Source organism: Macrosteles quadrilineatus, unplaced genomic scaffold (assembly GCF_028750875.1).
Source record: "Macrosteles quadrilineatus isolate MER2022 unplaced genomic scaffold, UCM_ALF_1.0 Scaffold_7__1_contigs__length_78375512, whole genome shotgun sequence".
Classification (NCBI taxonomy): Eukaryota; Metazoa; Arthropoda; class Insecta; order Hemiptera; family Cicadellidae; genus Macrosteles; species Macrosteles quadrilineatus.
In genome coordinates this window covers 23,166,868-23,187,341 of record NW_026542600.1, presented here as the reverse complement: position 1 = coordinate 23,187,341, position 20,474 = coordinate 23,166,868, and the positions used below count along the sequence as shown (strand labels likewise).

Sequence of the window (20,474 nt, the reverse complement as noted above, 5' to 3'; positions counted from 1 at the left end):
GTTAAATTGCAGCCTCCCCGCCAGAACTGAAATATTCTGCCACTATATGCAACTATACAACCCCACTAACAACATAGTTTTAGGAGGAGTGGTAAAAGTTTATAATTTTACCGCTTCAAATAGCAATAACTAAGCTGATAAATTCCCAGAAGAATCTTGTTTATTGGTATTGGCAGCTGTTTAAAAAGGTAAACCAACATTTTCAGTTGCGGTTCCTACCCTTTGGGTGGGGAGGGGAGGGTAGAGCTCCCCATCACATCCTGGCAAAATACATTTTGTACAACGTAGCGGAGGTTTATGGACACAGTTATAGCCGTTAAAAATGGCTTTATAAAGTCCCCTCTCCCCATTGACAAAGTCCTAGAACCACCACTAGTAGTTTTTAGTCAAAATTGTGTCTTTGAGGCGAGATGGGTTATGAATAGTATCAAGAATACTGGGTTTTAAGTTAAATTAAAAAGGCTTATAAGCGTTATTAATTTATTTGAACAAACAAACTTATCATAATACAGTACAATCCAACAAACGCTAATATTTATTGCTGTATAACTCTTGAATTCATATCTGTACATGTGCAACATGTAATCTAGTTTACATGAATAGAGTAAACTAACATTGGCATTTGTGCAATATTTGTACTATCTTTTAGCATATCAGTTGTTACACATGTAACAAGTACTGTATACCGTTGTCAATATGTTAAGTTAACAAACTTAAAAGTTAAACAATATTTAAGACCATATTGTTGACTACAACCTAATCAAAATGCACAAGCTCGATAATAAGTTCCCAGACTTATCTTGGAATTGCTAAATATAGTAAATATACTATAGTAAATATAAAGTATTGATGAAGGTTATTTGGTCCAAAATGTTTTAGGATTAACAGTTTATGCTTGGTAACTGTATCTGCATACCTCCATATAACACAACAATAGGAATGGTCGTAAAACTGATCGCTACATCGACTTTGAAAGTTTAAGTTTTGTGATGTTTTTGAGTACGCAGAATTGGCTAACTAAGTCCCTTGGCGGAACTGCCTAACCTACCAATGGGAAGCCTCGCACGCCGTTCAATGGGAGCTTTACACAAAGAATATTGATTGACCTATGTTGCATGTTGCATGCATGATACCTAAGTATCATACCTCTATTGGTATCAATCCAGTATAGTTTTTGATGTTTGTGCAACAAACTTTATAGGTATTTCTTACTAAAAACCAACTTCGGGGTTACACTTTAGAACAAAAATAATAAGCTATAGGCTACTTTTAATCATATTTTTTAATCGTAGAAAATTTTTTTTTTTTTTTAAATTGTAATCAAAACCTATTTTAATGTTTACAAATGTTTGGGATTCTTTACTGTAACAAAATGTAACATTATTGCATCTTAAGCCTTACACTCTACAAATGAATTCAAATCTGTATACATACTGGTAAAATATAAAACCATAGTAATCAAATTGTAAAGCAGTAATTGTATTTGGTAGTTAATCCTGGTAAAAAAAAATCAATAATTTGAAATAAAACTTCCAATAAAAAATCTAAAATGTTGGAAAGTTATGAGTTGATAAGATTAATTTTAAAATGTCTTTAGATATGAAAACTTGTAAGTTTTAATTACCAAAAAGGCACTATAATGCTTTATAGGTTGTCCTCTGTTATTTAATATTTCTTTAAAAAATGTTATGAAATTTATATATTTTTCAAAATATATAGGTATATATATATATTTTTTTTTTTTATATTTTTCATAGTAAAAATGGAACTATCATAATATTCATGGACAATTTTAGAGGACTTCAAAATATTTGATTTATTTAAAGTTTTAGCTTAATGTTCCTAGTTTAAATTATACTTGTCCCTATTAACAAAAGCTAGAGATCACCAAAGTGCTAGGTGGGCACTTAAGCTAGAGATCTTAATTAATTGATTGTTTTAATGTCAAAAAGCAATTACACTATTTAATTAAAAAAGGTACCAATTTTACAGAGAGAATCTTAATTTTACAACTACAGTTATTAATTAACATTGTATATAAATTTCCTTTCAAAATTTTTCCATTTAGAGTAGTACTTGTAAAAAAGATAACATAATAAGAAATAATAAGAATATCATCTTCTTACAACGTTTGCAACCTCCCGAACCATTGGCAGGTTCCAGAGTTAACCAATTCTGCTGTGGGAAAAAATCAAGTTAGTGGGCTACGGGATGAGGTAATCTTGCAGTGGGACGCTTAGTCAGTTTCGCCACCCAACACGGATTAGGAAGTTTCAAGAGTTACCCAATTTCATTGTATCGTTTCTTCTATTAATGAGATAGTAAAATCAGTCTTTCACCTAAGTCAGTCCAGCTCCTTTTGAGCAATTAACAATAGACAAACACTTTACTCCTTCAAACAAGCACACATATTTTGTAATGAACATCGTCAAACTTAAAATAATAGTTCTGTCAAAAAGATACATGCTAGGGTTGTTTTTAAGCAAGGGTCGTTTGTACGGGTTTCTTAGTCCGCACACCGCAGTGAGGCTCCTCGCCCCTTACGGCACCATTTGCAGCTCTGTAGCTGACATGTACACTTTGCTGTGTGTCTAGAATTATCTCTTAAATCTCCTGTCACATGAGAGATAAGGTCAGTGATATGTTTTTTGATTGCTAGAAACATATTGACTGCAGTCATTCATAGCCAGATATATTCATGGGTCGCCAGAATTTTATCCCCCTGGAATTTTACCCCATGAGCAGAGATGACGTCACTAAGATGTAGTCATCTGAGTGCTCTTAAGTTTGTTCACGGGTGTAATTTCACCCCTAGTTTGTGCCGTCAGTTCTGCTCAGGGGGTAAAATTCCAGGGGGATAAAATAACACTACCCCATATTTATGGTCCTACTGCAATAGAGTGGATAGAGGGTAAAGTGCAGAAATGGATAAGAGAGTTTTAAACTGACTGAAAATGTCCATTTCAGAAGGAATTGTGTTTTTGGTGGGTACTAGACTACTCTCAACAGATTACAAAGAAAAAAATTCACCAGCCACTTTTACACTCACTAGCCCAATCAAAACCCTTATCACTGACCTTATCTCACATGCGGTGGGAGATTTATAATTTAAGAATTTTCGAAACACACAGCAAAGCGTACCTGCCAGCTACAGAGCTGTTAAAGACGCCATACCGTTCACTAATGAGGCTAGCCGCCTCGTTGCGTCGTATGTTCAAACTACGGAGCTAAACGCAAATACCTTAAATTACTTAATTAATAACCCTTGTACAATACAAAAGAATACAAAAATTACATAATTTGTCATCTTGAATAGACAACAACAACTAACATTTTAAATATTCATCTAGGTATGTTATAAAAATATATTTATTCACCTGGAATACAATACATTGAAAAATGTGTAATGTAACACAATAGCATGTGATGTAATACAGTAACAGTCTTTTTTTGTTTTTTTCAGTGTTAAAACCACTTACAATTTGTTTTTGATCTTGGTTGTTTTGGCGAAGGCACTAAAGAAGTCATCGGAGTTGAATCTCTCAATAAGAGCTTCTACTTCTTCGTCATTTGCACAATGTAAATTTGTATTTTCCCACTTTCTGATAAGCTTCTTAGTTTGAATCAGCGACTGAAAAAAAGGAAAATATAAAAATCAACAAGAGGAGCTTTGTTATAAATGTTCATATTGTAAGGGTTCATAAAATTTGTGAATATTTATAATCAAACTAAACCCTTACTAGCAGAATCGCCTTGCCAATTCACCGAAGTTAAGTTCCAAAATGTAAACATAACAAATTAGTAGATGACACAAGTTCATAAACAGCTGATCTTGTGGTTCACCGCCGTACTACCGGGCCGCGCATCAGTCGCCCGCGCCTGCACAGGGACCCCAGCCACAGCACTGGATGTGTGCGCGCGGCACTCGCCAAGACAGTGAGTCGGGGTCGGTGAGAGTCGAAAGTCAGCAGTAGCAGTCGCCTGAGCAATTAGGCAGAAGGACGCCCGACCCTACACTCTCGCTCACGCCAAGTAAGTGGCCCACATTCGCCGCCATTGTACCTAGGGCGCCTAGGATAACTCAACCTCACTCGCTATCGCTTTTATTACGCCTATCGTTTATTCACTGTTAATCAATTACGCTATTTAAGTCAAACGTCCGCGGGAAGTTTAGTCTTAAATTTAATCGAATAATTAACAGAGATCGATATATTTAGATTTGTGATTATTCTTAAATATCGTTCTACTATAACATAGAGTGTTATCTGTTTTGTTCAAATAGTTTTGTAAATATATAACGATCAGCATTGATTTGTGGAATATCTGAATTTCGTTCTATACATATTTGAGAGACCTGAGTTTGAAGAAGTAACGGTCAAAACGAGATCTGCCCGTTTATAATCCCTTCTGTTTTATTTGTGTTGTTTGATTTCTTTGTTAAAATATATTCAAGTTCAATCGGTTCCGGTTACGCAAGGTGGCTTTTCATATTCGTGTGTTTTGTTTGTTTTGTTTATCACGTAGGTCCGTGAGAACACGGTGTTACCTAAATATAATGATTAGTTTGTAGTCAATGTTTATCGTAATTACTGTAGCAGCAATTCAGCTGTGAGATTTGATTTAGGGAAGTAAGAGTAAATAGTTGATTTATTAGAGTGATTTTAATACTTTGTTGGCTTCTTTACTAACTAACACCCTTTCATTTGTTTGTATTTCAGAACTGTACTAACCATTATTATACCATTGCTGCACTAACCATTAGTCATTGTCTTTTATACTAGAACCAGGTACGCATACGCTACTTTAATTGTGTTTTAATGAGGTCAAATCCCGACCTATATTGACTGATGCTGGTTCTGAACCTCGACTTAGCGAAATTCCTGCAAAGCTTACCTCAATATAACGAACCTAGTTTTAGTGAAATCCTTGATATAACGTATATTCAGTTCGGTCCCTTCAGATTCATTATACCGAGGTTAGACTGTACAAGTAAATGTTTATGTACAGTAGTTTTTGTTTGTTTTTACATAGGGAATGTAAATAATATATTTTCAATAGGTACTCTAAATAAACGGTTTTGTATTTTTATTTTGCCTAAATATATAGATTTTGTAAAAATTTATTTTGTTTTTGTTTATTTATTACTATACCAAAAATAAAAGTTTAACCCTTAGAGTGCCAGGCGAGGAATAAAAGTAACGCTCAAAAAATGCCGAGCGCGATCTGGCGATTTTTAGGTTAAAATTTCGTAAAAATCGATATTTCGACCAACGAAAATCGATGTATCGCATCTAGTAACTTTCGACTCAATGTTAATATATGGGTTAAAAGAATCTGAGTATCCATTCGGTTGTTATGACAACTGTTCGATCATTACGAAACGTCCGGTCAGCCGGACGTTGGCACTTTTGGCTCGTTCTAAAAACGTCCGGTCGGCCGGACGTCGGCACTTTTGGCTCGTTTTAAAAACGTCCGGTTCCCCGGACGTTGGCACTCTAAGGGTTAAAACTAAAATTATATTTTTATGTTTATATTGTGTAATATTTTATGCTGAACAAGAATCAATAGCTCAACCTTATTAAATAACTAATATTAGATATAAAAATACACCAAAAACATGCCATTTTCCTTTAAATTAAACACAAGTGTGAGGGAACAGCTGTGCAAAATAATTTGAGTGGGAAGGGTTAAGAGGAACCGGCATTCAGCTTGTTGAAACAAAGTCACAAATTCACATGGTTCTAAATTTTTCAATTATTCTCTGCTCTCAATCCGAGTAATTCCTCAATCATACAATTATTTCATTAAACATTTCCATGTCTCAACCTCATCTATTCACCCAACCTTTCTATTATTCCACAGACACACCCCACCAGTTTCAATCAGTTAACAACCCCCAACACAAACCCCAACCAATTGTTTCAAATTAGCACCAATCGCTACAAATAAAAATTAATAGAACATTTTAGAGATTCCACAATATCCCATAGTTTTATTTGTTTTTGTAACTTTTAAAATATTACTTATCAAAATTAGTATTTAATTTAAGATCATGAACATCTTCCTCAGTCGCAACAAAATCTTGAACATCTCCCGTGATTATAGAAGTATCTTGTGTTTGCGACCCAATAAAGAACATCTCCCATAGCCGCGGAGGTATCATCATCGTTTCCCAAGATCATGGCGAAATCGAGATTTTCTATCACACAATCTTTGTAGAAGCATTCTGCAAACACAATTCTGTGTGTGTGCTGCAGCTTATTTTATTCTGGTCCAAACTATGGGTCTCTAAGTTCTACTGTCGCCCGTTGTTTTGTTTTGGATACTGTAGGTACAAGTAGAATCAAATGAAAATTAGTTACCTCAATTGGAAGAGAAACTAAATGGTTCAATTTCTGCTGTACATGCTCTTCCATTTCTTCTTTAGGGAAAACACATGTGACAAATCCGTGGTGGGCTGCTTCCTGTACTGACATGCTTTCACTCAAGTAAAGAAGTCTGGCTGCCTGTAAATAGATATTAAATAATTCCTCTCATCCTCTAATATTTTTAAATGTATAGATAAACATGTAACTTTTATAACCTAGAGAGTGGTAAATACATTCAGTTACTCTAACTGTAAATTTCACAACGTTTGTATCTTATATAATAATCATTACTTTTTTAGATACATGTAAATATTCTAAGTTATTGGGAAAAAACTTATTGGTCATATGCCATCCAAACTTACTTATTTTGTTACTTTTTTTGGACATGAGAATTATTGAATTTAGTTATAATTTATAATTGGAAACCTGTGTTGAAGCTAATGCTTATTAAGAAAGAAACTTTAAGTAACTGCACGTGAAGTGTTTTATATACAGGGTGTCCGGTCATAAGTGTTAAATAAAATTTTGCATCAAACTACATGGTAATGGCGACATAATGACGCACATTTGAGGTTCCCAACTTCAACCGTTAGAGAATAACAAATAAATTAAGATTTTTCAAAAATTATTGTAGTTAATATGAAAAAGTTTATATTACTCTGTTACAAATGCACTAATTGTTAATTTAAATGTCATTTTCAGAATCCTCACAAAATTTTAAATAGATATAGCACATAATTGTTTGGGTATGAAAAAATATTCTATTTAAATTTCTTCGTTAAACAAATTATTTTTAATATCGACAAAAATTTAAATAATATTCATCAATTTATTTCTTGGTTACCGAGTTCCGCTAAGTTTATCAAATATTACTAAAAACTTCCTTATTTAAAGGGCTTTACAATGGTGTATAATAGTTTTTACCTAATTTCAAATTCCCTAACGTAATTCAATCTTTATTGTGAAAAAACAAGGTAGGGCAAAGAAAAGCTATTGTGAAGAATAATACATTTAAGTGCAGGCAATGAATAATTTGTATTTTTTTCTCGCATGCAAAGCTTTGTTTATAACTATCAAGCTAAATAAAGAAACATATAGTAGTAAAATTCGTTTGTGATAAAGTTACGGTTATCGTATATTTTTCATATTTCAGATAAGATTTCAGTTAACTCCCGGAATTTCTATTTTGTTGAATGGTCTTAGTCAATAGATTCAGGTATTTTACTGATAACAATACTTTATCTAAGCGATAAAAAAACAAAGCGTAGTCATATTTAAAAAAATCTATCAGTCACATGTGGACAGTGATCGGTCAACTATGTCTTTTTCGATTCGGGAGTATGTTGAAATGCATTTTATTTATGGTTTGTGTAACTGTAATGCGTCGCTGTTCAGAGAGAGTACCAGAATCGGTATCCTGATCGCACCACCCCCAGTACTCAGGTGTTTACTAGAGTTTACTTAACTGTTGTAAACTCTGAAGTTGAGTTACGGGAGATAATCTTTGAGGCTGCTGGGGAAGTAAGGGAAAAATTGACGTATGAGGTCACAGTTTGCGCGATTCGCAAGCGAGCTAGGGCCTGCTTGCGGGAAAACATAGGGCACTGTACACCCAAACTGTGATTCCACCTTAAAAGTTGTGCTTCGGACAAAGTATGTCATTGATTTGTTTAATTTGTTAACTATCCTTTCGTATTAAAATTAAAGTGTGTATTGTGTTTTTTGTTTATAATAAATTTTCCTAAGTCTAAAAAAAACTCTTAGTTTGATGGAAGTGAAGTCTGGTCAATCATAAATTACACAAACCCTATTCATCAGTGATCAGCTCATAAAATAGTAAGTAAAATTCATTATTTTTTACAATATCTGTTTTGGCTTAACCGTGATTTTTCACAACAGTGCGTAAAATTCACCATGGATATGACAGTAGGTAAAAGTTGTTATACATCATTGTAAAGCCCTTTAAATAAGGAAGTTTTTAGTAATATTTGATAACATCACCGGAACTCGGCAACCGAGAAATAAAGCTCTGAATGTTATTTACATTTTCGTCGATATAAAAATAATTTGTTTAACGAAGAAATTTAAATTTAAAATTTTATTGTACCCCAACAATAATGTGTTATATCTATTTAAAATTTTGCGAGGATTCTGAAAATTACATTGAAATTGACGGTAAGTGCATTTTTAACAGAGTAATATAACCTTTTTCATAAAAACTACAATAATTGTTGAAAAATCTTAATTTATTTGTTATTCGCTAACTGTTGAAGTTGGGAACCTCAAATGTGCGTCATTCTGTCACCATTACCATGTAGTTTAATGCAAATTTTTATTTAACACTTATGACCGGACACCCTGTATATAAAAAGACTAAAGTATATGCTTATCAGTCTTATATTTTAATTAATTTAATATTATTCCATTCAAAATCCTTTTTACAGCCTAAGTTACAGCCTTTATCAAGTTATGTTTTTAGGAAAAAGCATTTAGCTTGGATTAAATAAATAAATATAGGATGGAGAGTACACAGCTAACTCACCTGATGAAAGGTTGCAGACGAGTCAAAGAACACATAAAAACACACACATAATATACTTAATATTTCGCCTCTTTCAGAGGCTTCTTCATGGTAGTTACCATCTAGGCCTACTTCTGAAGAAGCCTCTGAAAGAGGCGAAATATTAAGTATATTATGTGTGTGTTTTTATGTGTTCTTTGACTCGTCTGCAACCTTTCATCAGGTGAGTTAGCTGTGTCCTCTTCATCCTAGCCTTTACATATCAAGTGTAATTTTTATGTTAAATTTTAATTAAAATAAGTTATTATGCATAATTAATTGTATTTTTTGTAATATTTTGATGTATCAGAAACTTGATTGTATTTAGATGATTATTTTGTAATGTACCGGTATATGATGTGTCCTATTTCTTTGTAAAAAGATCAATGGAATAAATTATTCTTATTCTTCTTATTACAATTTTTGCAAGTGAATATATATATATATGTATATATTTGTGTGATAACTCGAGTAGGCCTAATTTTGGTCCTATTTTGATGAAATTTTTCCAAATCAGCAAAATTGAGTAATAAGAACGGCGTGTTATGGGGTTTAAAACAGTGTTTTTTTCTTATTTTTACCTACCCTTAAAGCATGGAAATGCTGAATTTTCATTACAGCTACCTTAAGAGCTTAGACAATTTTGGTATATGGTTGTAATTAAAGGCTACAAATATTTTAAATGTACAGTTTATCATAAATTTAAATTTAAAATTCTGAAAACTGTTAAAAATCTGGCAAATGGAAACTCACTTAGTCTGCAGGTTTGCTGCATTGGGAGTTTGTATTTTATTTTTATTCCACCCATAAACTAATATGAAACACCTACCAAAAATGTGTCCTGTACATGTTTTGGTACTATTCAATTGTACCTCAAGCTAAAGGGACACAAAAGGTATTGATGTATCAAGTATTTTGAAAGTGTTGAATCTATAAATTTGAATATATACATGCTTTGATTTATCAAGGTTTCACATACATGAACAAAAGAAAACTTTAAAATCTGTAATTAATTGTTTTGATATACCACTGGTAAATGTAGTCACTTCGTAATTTTAACCCACTATTTTTCATCTTTTCAAACAAGAAGTTTGATCAAAACAAGGAATTATAGTACTACTCATAGTCATACAATATAGTAAATACCAACATTTGTTTATTCAGTAAGTTATACTACTCAAACTAACTCAGATATATTACAAGACAAATTATTACTGCAGCAAGAAGAAATAACACTAGATAGTTTTGTGACAACATCATTTAATTGCTCCACAGGTCATTACTTCTACCACACAACCATTATAATACCATCCCTCCAACCATTCCCAAACTTCCATCTCCTCATAATTACAAACAATACAAACAATAGTGCTATGACAATACAAACAATAGTGCTACAAGATATCATTAGGAGGGAGGGTGTGGGGAAATCAGTGAGAGATCAGCGTGACTGATGTCACGGAACTCTATATTTACCTTGGCAGCTCCAAAGACTTTCGGAAATGTGTAAGTTGAGCAGCCTTCAGCCACCAAGCCCAGCATGGAAAACGGAGTATGGAAATAAACCTGAAACCATCTCATCATTTACCTAGGCCATTGGAATCACAACAAATATATTTTTGTTGAACTAACTGTAGTAAGTTTCTAGACATGTTATTCCAATTTAATTAATAACATATGATTTGAACATAGCCTAGCCAGATAAAGTTCAGTCACCCATGTTGGTTATGGTTTGTTTGCTGTCATCATCACATAAAGATGGGCAATAAGTCATTTAAAGCATCCATCTAGCCATTAGCCTATAGACGATCAACGTCCAGTCACCTGTTTCTGCTGTCTTCTGTCACTTTGAGTAATAGAGCAAAATGAAAATATAGTTACATATTTCAGTTGTTTTTATAAATAATATATTCTTTATTTGAGAACAGCCTATTGTTATTTAGGCTATAGTTTAACAAAATTAAACAGAAAATTTGAATGCATAAGATATGGTAAACAAGAAACTATATGGTAGGTCTGCACTAATGTTGTAAATGAAGGAGATTTATCTGTGGAAGATTTTAAACTTTATTAAATACAACTGAATAAACTATTAGGGGTGGGCGAGTACTCGACTGTCGAGTAATTACTCGAGTAGTTGGCAATACTCGAAAGTCGAGTCGAGTAGTTAAAGATACTCGTGACTCAAGTCGAGTAGTAGACAAGCCGATTTTGTTATTTTCAGTGATATTTGACAACAAAATAACAAGAAAGGAAAATGTTTGAGTTTTATTTAATCCCTTAACTCCTTTAAATATTGACATACTAGGCCTACTAATAATCGGCAACCTAGACATCGCTTGCGTCATCCATTTCATTGACAGTGACAGCTGACACTGACTGGGTGTGGGTGATAGCGTTGTGATAGGCTCCGTAGTGGTGTGCGAGTGCAATGCATCGAATCCCGATTCGATCCAGCATGCATCAAAATCCCGATGCATCGATTATGTCACGATGCAGTTCTAAAAAGGGATGTGTAGATTATCGTCATCGATACCACCGATACTTGGACATTGGTATCGGTACCAAGACTCGATTGTCAAAAGTCGATTCCGATTATACAGACTCCCGACAGGGATGGATTTTTTATTTTAACATTTATTTACTTTATAGCTACAGTGTTAGTTTTGTAATCACGGTTAACAATTTTCATAGCCAACTTAGAAACTATCTAGTTCAAAACAGCGACGGTGCCGGTGACATTGTTTAGCTTCAGTATTGCACAACACAATCAACATTTCAAGATGTTAGACTCAACTCATGAGACAACCGGCGTGCGAATGTCCTGCCAACACGAAATTAATTATACTAAACAATGTCTGTATTAATAAGTCAGATATTTAGATGTATTATTTTTATTTTTAGTACAAAAAATAACCTAAACCTAAACACGTCGAAATGTTTAGTTTCGTCCCTGCATTATACGCATCATTAGACAAATTATAATATTCAACCATTAAATTTTAACATCATCGTCGTATGGTTGTGCTTGCTTTATATTGCGCCAAAAAGTAGATCCATATTTTATCTGTACTATCACTATCTACCTGATTAAAGAGTTTAGTTAAAGAAGTTTTAAGCGCTACTAACATAATGTATTTATTGAAAAATACCATAAGCCTTAGGTCCATGTCACTTTTGTAATGTTATAACGAATTGTGAATGTTGACAATAAAAGTATGTAACAACTGTTCTCATTGGTCAGGAGGCGACAATGCACTACCATGTCAGCCAATCGACTTTCGTGTTTCAATGGAACAAATGACGATTGCTTTGACATCGTTTTATGTGCTTATTGTGGGTGGGAAGGGTATCGAAAAATATCGTGATTCGAGATCCGATATGTAGGACGTGTTTGTTTAGAAATAATGAGTACTAAAGTATAAACAACTAGGTTACAGACAGGTTCAAAGCATCGATTGTTCCGATCCATTGTTGACACCCCTACACTGAGGTTATAGTGACGTCGTGCATAAGGGCCAGGCAGGCCGGTTCACAGTGAATGCACTCTGCCGAACCATGCTCTTGGTATCATCAGGAACATAGTCAAACACTTTTGTCACTAAATAAAACTATGGAATGTTTGTTAAAAGCATTTTTTTTTTTTTTAGATTTTAGTCCCAAAACATAATCTTTCTAGTAGGCTAAAAGTAAAACCTATCTATCGCCATACTTTTCTCCAGACGTAGACTTATTCTGCAGTCTTTAAAAAATATCAGGGTTTCAGGTTTCAGTCAAAATACTTTTGTAAACATTGACAATGTGCTGTTTTAGCACAGTTAATTCCTTGACTTCGATCGTTTTTACTTACTAGAGAAAATAGCCTACTCTCCTTACAAAAAGTATCTGTAGGCGGCGATGTACGTAATTTTTTTTAATGTATAACTGCAATTGCTTTTAAAAAGAAATACAAAAACTGACAAATGACTTAGATTAATACTTATAAGCCTATTTATAAATTAGAGGAAACTTTATTAGATCTCATCATAGTCAAATTCAAACATTTACAGTATTGTAAAATAATTAACACTCTTGTGTAATGGAAATCTGCAAGCGACTGAGGCCTAGGGTGAGGGAGGGCATGTGAACCAGGCTTTAGAACAAGGGCAGATTCTGCCAAACTTTCTCTTTCCCTCCCCCATGTCCCGTTAGACGGTGGGCGGGGCTTCACACTAATAAACACTCAGTTCATTCATTCACAGTAGAGAAGAGTTTTTATGGCAGTGACGTATGTCTCTTGTCTGCTCTTCATAGCTCACACATAAGACTTCTTTCGAGAAATTATAAGTGATAATCTTTATTAAAAATAAGTGAAAAACTGTTGACATTTTCAAGGAATAAGTTAAGAAATAAAAGTGATAAAAATGTTGTTTGATTAGTTATTTTGTATTTCAAAAATATCCTCATTTATGAATGTGTTTTCAGGTAGACTAGGTGACTTTTTCATAGTAAAAACAAATTTTGAAGATATATAACTAGTGAGAAAATGTCATTTTATAGGAAGTATGTTTTACTCACTTAGGAAAAAAACTTTCCTTACAAAGAGTATTTGTAGGCCAAGATGTGCCTAATTAAAAAAAAAAACTTATAACTTAATGAGTTAACTAAGACAATTAATGGAATTTCAAATAAATAGAAAAACTGACAAATGACTTAGATAAATATATAAGCCTATTTATAAATTGGAGGAAACTTTATTAGACCTCATGCTTTAGTCAAATTCAAACATTTACAGTACGGTAGGCCTATTTTAAAATAAACACTTAGTTCCATATTTTGCAATTAATAATAAACCACCAAAATATAAGTTTGATACACATACATATTGTGTTTTTTATATGGTATAAAAGTTTTTAACCAGGTCTATTTTTGATGGATTGAGAAATGCTTTGCTCGTAAAAATGAAGATGGAATATGTCAAATAAAATTGTTGATTTTCTCGTTAACTACTCGACTCGACTCGATACTCGAGTACTAGGGCTAATTACTCGACTCGACTCAAAAAAACACTACTCGCCCATCCCTATAAACTAAACAAATATACAAAAACAACTGAAAAACTAAAGACCTTAGAGTATGAACTTTTAATCTCTTGAGGATTATTTTTTATGGTTCAGAGATGTATTCAAGGGTAGTGTCATGATTTCATGTAGAAAAGTCCTGGTCAGTAATGACATTTTATTTAATCAATCACAAAATTTATTGTACAAGGAAGGTAAGTAGGGTTAAGGTTAACCCTAAACTACCTTAACTCCTAGAGTAAGCTACAACACTTATAGGCTAAAACAAGCTAGTTAACAAATTGGCAGTACAAATTGATTAATTTTTATTAATGTCGGCCATGATGAAGATACAAAAATGAAGGAAACAAATTGCATAAGATGTGAAGATGATGATATTGCAGATTAAAAACAAATCAGTATTGCCAATGTAATTGCCTGGTTAAACTAAACCACCACAACAGAAGGGTTAGGAAAGATATCTGTTGTTTAAGCTCAAATAAATTTTATTTTATGAATTTTGGCCTCTGAATTGCATTTAATTACTAAACAAATGGTGTTTGTACCTACACTTAAGCAATCCAAAATTATGCTACAAAGTACCGGTAACTAGTTTTGACTAACCAAAGTGGCCATCTTCAGGCAACAGGACATCTTGTACAAAAAATGACTAGACTACTTTGTTTGGTCGAAACTAGTTGATCTATAACAACATTTAAGCCATGGGCACCCATAGGGGATGCAAGGAAATAAGAAATAATTATAATCCCCAAAATGTTCTGTATTCACTTTTATTTATCAAAAATGGGTTTTTAGAAATTTATCAAAGTACGTATCGTAATGGCCATTTCTAAAAAAAATGTTTTATATCAATTAAATAGTTGACTCACAGATGTTCCATTCTTATACTTAAACAACACTATTCATAGAATAAAACATAAACTTTCTCTGTTTTTATAGGCTTTGGTCAACTGTAAATTTCTTTTTCCTTGATAGTTCTCCAATATTTATGTTAGTTCTCGAAAAATAAAAAAGTTATGAGACATAAAATGTTGGTACACTAACTTCACAATTAGGCCTATAGAATTTCCAGCGGGCACAGTTTTCTGACTATAAATGCTTATATCTATATACCTATCGTTAGTTCATCATTAGTTCTCGGTAGTTCTCCAATATTTACATTAGTTCTCGAAAAATAAAAAAGTTACGAGACATACAAAGTGGGTACTCTAACTTCACAACTAGGCCTATAGAATTTCCAGTGGACACTGTTTTCTGACTATAAATGCCTATATCTATATACCAATCGTTAGTTCTTTGTTAGTTCTCGATAGTACTCAAATACGTACACTCAACTATTCTTTCAAACATTCACAGCATGGTTCTTAAACAGTTTAGAAATACGTTCAAAATTAAATGTGTTAATATTGTTAAATCATAACGAGAATAAATATTTATAACTTATGATAAATTAGTTATATAGTAAAATAATTAATTAGAATTTAGTTTAATGAATTGCAAAAAAAGGGATTTTATCTAAGCTTCATGCCTATAGCCGGCTCCAGACATGCACCATACGAAGCGCCAAATCGGGAGTAGTGTGGCAGCAAATGCTCGTGCTCGTGTTTTCTCGTTCATTGCCGCTATTTTTGCACACATCAAAGTGAAGGAATATTTTTGCCATACCCGAAACGAACAGTTGCTAGGAAAACAACACATGTGTGTAGACGTTTTACTCGTTAATCGGCGAATAACCAGACATTTAGATCGCCGAACGGCAAATATGTCGTGCTTTGGAAGTGGTGCATGTCTGGAGCCAGCTTATTTTGTTGACGAAAGCAGTGAACTGAAAACAATGAAAATTAATTAGTTAATAAGCAAAACGAAAAAGAGAAACGGCAACAAAATGGCAAATATGACAGTGGCAAGCAACAAAACGAGTGGAAAACATAACAATAACAGAGACGTAGGAATTGGCTAACTCTGGAACTCGCTAACTCCCGTGAGTCGGAACTGGCTAACTCTGGAACTGACTAACCATCCCAGCCAGGAATTGGCTAACTCCGGAACCCGCTAACTCGATTTTATCCCGCGGCGGAATTCGCTAACTCTGGAAGTCGCTAACCTGGACGCACCCACAGCAAGGAGCGTTGCCAACCTTGTACGATGAAATACTCGTACACTGCCTTATTTCAAAATGTTAGTGTCAATAAAGATACTGTAAATGTTATTGTTTTTTGTTATCAATTACACGTTTAACAGTTACCTAGCCCAAAGTAATTAAAAGGCACAAAAACTATTCTCTACTGTGAATGAATGAACTGAGCGTTTATAGTGTGAAGCCCTCACCCACCATCTAACGGGACATGGGGTAGGAAAAGAGAAAGTTTGCTCTAAAGCCTGGTTTACATGCCCTCCCTCACCCTTGGCCTCAGTCACTTGTAGATTTCCATTACACAAATGTTTCTGAGTAATTATTTTAAAACACTGTAAATGTTTGAATTTGACTATGGTGAGATCTAATAAAGTTTCCTCTAATTTATAAATAGGCTTACAAGTATTAATCTAAGTCATTTGACAGTTTTTGTATTTATTTTTAAAAGCAATTGCAGTTATACTTAAAAAAAAAAAAAAACTACATACACTTTGGCCTATAGATACTTTTTGTAAGGAGAGTCTTTTCTCTAGTGAGCAAAAACGATTGTCGTCAAGGGATGACTGTGTTAAAACAGTATTTTTCAATAAATACATTATGTCATAGTAGCACTTAAAACTTCACTAAACTCTTTAATCAGGTAGATAGTACAGATAAAATATGGACCAACTTTTGGCGCAATATAAAGCAAGCCTAACCATACGACGATGAGGATGTTAAAGTTTAATGGTTGAATATAATTTTTCTAATGATGCGTATAATGCAGGGATGAAACTGAACATTTTGACGTGTTTAGGTTATTTATTTTGTACTAAAAATAAAAATAATAAATCTAAATGTCTGACTTATTGATACAGACATTGTTTAGTGTATAATTATTTTTGTGTTGGCAGGACATTCGCGCGCTGGTTGTCTCTAAAGTTGAGTCCGACATCTTGAAATGTAGATTGTGTTGTGCAATCAAATTAAAATTAAAATAGGCTAAAGAAAAATTGAAGATAATCTCACATCATCTGAGGCGTAGACAAAATCGCAGAGTGCAAGAATGGTGCAACCCATCCCAATAGCAGGTCCGTTTACCACAGCAACTAGCATCTTTGGGAAATCAATCAGTGCTGCGACGAAATTCCTTAATGAACAACACACATATTAAACAATGTTTGGAGGTCATGCACACAACAATATCTTTTCAAGATGTATGCTACATCTAGAATAAAAGAGGAAAATTTATAAAAAATAATATCTGTTTCATGTACTCAACAAAAGTACATACTACTGCAAGGAAATGTTGAGTATATATAAGCATTTTAGTTGTCAAGTGTTTTCAAAATAATAATAATAAGGACTAAAGAGATTAGTTTTCAAGAGTTACACGCTTAAAGGGAAGGGGCACTAACTTTTAATTAAGATTGAATAAAAACCCTTGATTAAAATTGAAACTAAATTCAAAATGAACTTCATTATGAGAAAAGATAGTAAGATAATCATCATTAATATTGTGGAAAAGTAGAGACAGGGTTGTCAGCAGGATCTATAAACAAAATTCACACATTTTTCCCAGTTTTCCTGGCTAAAAAGTACGGAATTCCCGGCGTCTATTATACTTATAAGAACGGCACAACACAAGTTACACTTATCAGTATATTGGTCAAGACTACTATACTGGATGTCTGTACAAGTTAAAGTACTAAACGGTGTCTAACTTAAAGCAAGCCAAATTGCCCAAGGGACTACGTAAGCCACGACCGATGAAACGGTGAACACTTTGTGACAAATAATTAATTAGTGATGCACTGATGTCGGGCGGGTAGGGGGTAGCGCGGTGGGTCATTATGGGTGCCATTTTGATAACATCCACTCATAATACTATATTTGGATAATAATTTGTTCAGAATTATCAGAGGTTATAAACTCTATTACCTTAAACATTAATTGATCAAGCTATTTCATTAGGCTAGTCATTTGATCAGTTTCAAACTCAACTTTGTGTGTAATAATTGATTAATAATGCTTATGAAAGCATTCAATTCGAAACAAGCTGTACATCGATCGAAACGCGTGCCAATCGATTATGGACTATGAAAAGAAGTAAACAATTGCCGAATATTTTGCGAACGACTAGTAGACAGTAGTACACAACAGCTGCGCGGTTAAGCCGAAACACGGTAGAGTTAATTTAGTAAAAGAGTTTATGCACAAATACGTTAAAATGTTACAAACTATTTTCAAATTATTATAACCTAAAAAAAACCAATAAGATAAGATAAAAATATAAACTTGATGCTATTCAAAGTCAAGGGTAAAGGTAGGTCCTACCTCACACTGTGCACAGCTCTCAGTAGGCAGAGAGAGTTTAAGAGTAACGAGTTTAAGACAAATAATAAGTTGTGTTGATTGTCTTAAATTTACTCATGTCCTAATGATGTATGTAAAAACAAATTAAATTATAATTACGGATGTTGGTAAATAATAAAGACAACACAGACGTTAAACATATACGTTTATTAGGTAGCTCTTAAAATCCATTAACTCTTAAAATTCACTCGGCACACATCGAAAATTGAGGTTGAAAATAAACATAGTTAAACATTTTGCAGAATAAACTTATACATGTAAGTTTGCAAAGCAAAATAAATTTATGTTGGTTTAGTTATAACAAAAATAAAACTTAGATATGAACAAACAAATGACAATAATATATATTGATATACAACATTAGTTACATTAGGCCTACTAGAGACAGTATTTACATGCGATACAGACTTTGTTTTCTTGTTTGGTATGTGTCATTACAAAGGAACGTAATATGTTTATCAGCCTTCTTGCAAATTATTTAGGCCAAAATTGCAAATTAAGGTTGAAAAATTTACATCACTTAGGTAAAAATGTTTCAGAATGAGCTTAAAAATGTAAGTTAGAAAAACAATACAAAATGTATGGTCAGCAACTTAAAACAAAAATATAATCTATGTACAAACAAAAAATCCCATACGTATTGAATCTAGTGTGACATTCATTGCCCTCATAATCTAGGACCAGTATGACTTTAGTAGCTTTTTACATAAAACTTAAATAAAGAACAGAAAATCATAGATATCGACAAACATTCTAACAAAATTATTTATGGTAACACTACAATACAAACAATAACATATACAGGGTGTCCGGTCATAAGTGTTAAATAAAATTTTGCATTAAACTACATGGTAATGGTGACAGAATGTCGCAAATTTGAGGTTCCCAACTTCAACAGTTAGAGAATAACAAATAAATTATGATTTTTCAAAAATTATTGTAGTTGTTATGAAAAAGGTTATTTTACTCTGTTTAAAATGCACTTACCGTCAACTTCAATGACATTTTCAGAATCCTCACAAAATTTTAAATAAATATAACACATAATCGTTGGGGTACGTAAAAATATTCTATTTAAAATTCTTCGTTAAACAAATTATTTTTATATCGACGAAAATGTAAATAACATACAGCAATTTATTTCTCGGTTGTTGAGTTCCGGCGAGGTTATCAAATATGACTAAAAACTTCCTTATTTAAAGGGCTTTACAATGGTGTATAATAGTTTTTACCGAATTTCAAATTTCCTAATGTAATTCGAACATTATTGTGAAAAAAACATGGTAGGGCAAAGAAAATCTATTATGAAGAATAATACATTTAAGTGTAGGCAACAAATAATTTGTATTTCTTTCTCCCATGCAACGCTTTGTTTATAACTACCCAGCTAAGAAAAGAAACATAGTAGTAAAATGTGTTTGTGATAAAGTTACGGTTATCGTATAATTTTCATATAAGATTTAAATTATCTCCCGGAATTTCTATTTTGTTGAATGGATTTAGTCAATAGATTCAGGTATTTTACTGATAACAATACTTTATCCAAGCGATAAGAAAACAAAGCGAACCAGTAGTCATATTTTAAAACGATCTATCAGTCACATGTGGACAGTGATCGGTCAACTATGTCTTTTTCGATTCGGGAGTATGTTGAAATGCATTTTATTTATGGTTTGTGTAACGGTAATGCGTCGGCTGCTCAGAGAGAGTACCAGAATCGGTATCCTGATCGCACCACCCCCAGTACTCAGGTGTTTACTAGAGTGCATCAACGTTTGCTGGAAACAGGATCGGTTGAGAAGAAGAAGAAAGAAGTAGGACCTGTGCATGATGTTGCAGCTGAAGAGGGTGTAATTCAGAGAGTTATGGATAATCCTACTACTAGTGTTAGGCAGCTTGCCCTTGAAACTAGTATGTCCCGGTGGAAAGTACATAAAGTGTTGAAGGACAATAACTTCCATCCGTATCATTTTACAAAGGTCCAAGGATTGGAGCCT

The 20,474-nt window shown here is 33.2% G+C and overlaps 1 protein-coding gene across 1 annotated transcript in view; it reads right to left on the bottom strand.

Moving 5' to 3' along the window:
* Positions 1-463: 463 nt before the first annotated feature.
* The window catches only part of LOC128998315 (enoyl-CoA delta isomerase 2-like), a 34,322-nt gene continuing 14,311 nt past the window's right edge, over positions 464-20,474 (bottom strand). Inside the window, exons 4-7 of the mRNA XM_054424403.1 lie at positions 17,131-17,251; positions 10,405-10,494; positions 6,363-6,506; positions 464-3,631 (exon numbers count right to left, since the gene is read on the bottom strand). Coding sequence (XP_054280378.1) covers positions 3,476-3,631; positions 6,363-6,506; positions 10,405-10,494; positions 17,131-17,251 — 511 coding nt within the window. The 3' untranslated portion in view covers positions 464-3,475. The remainder of the gene's footprint in view (positions 3,632-6,362; positions 6,507-10,404; positions 10,495-17,130; positions 17,252-20,474) is intronic.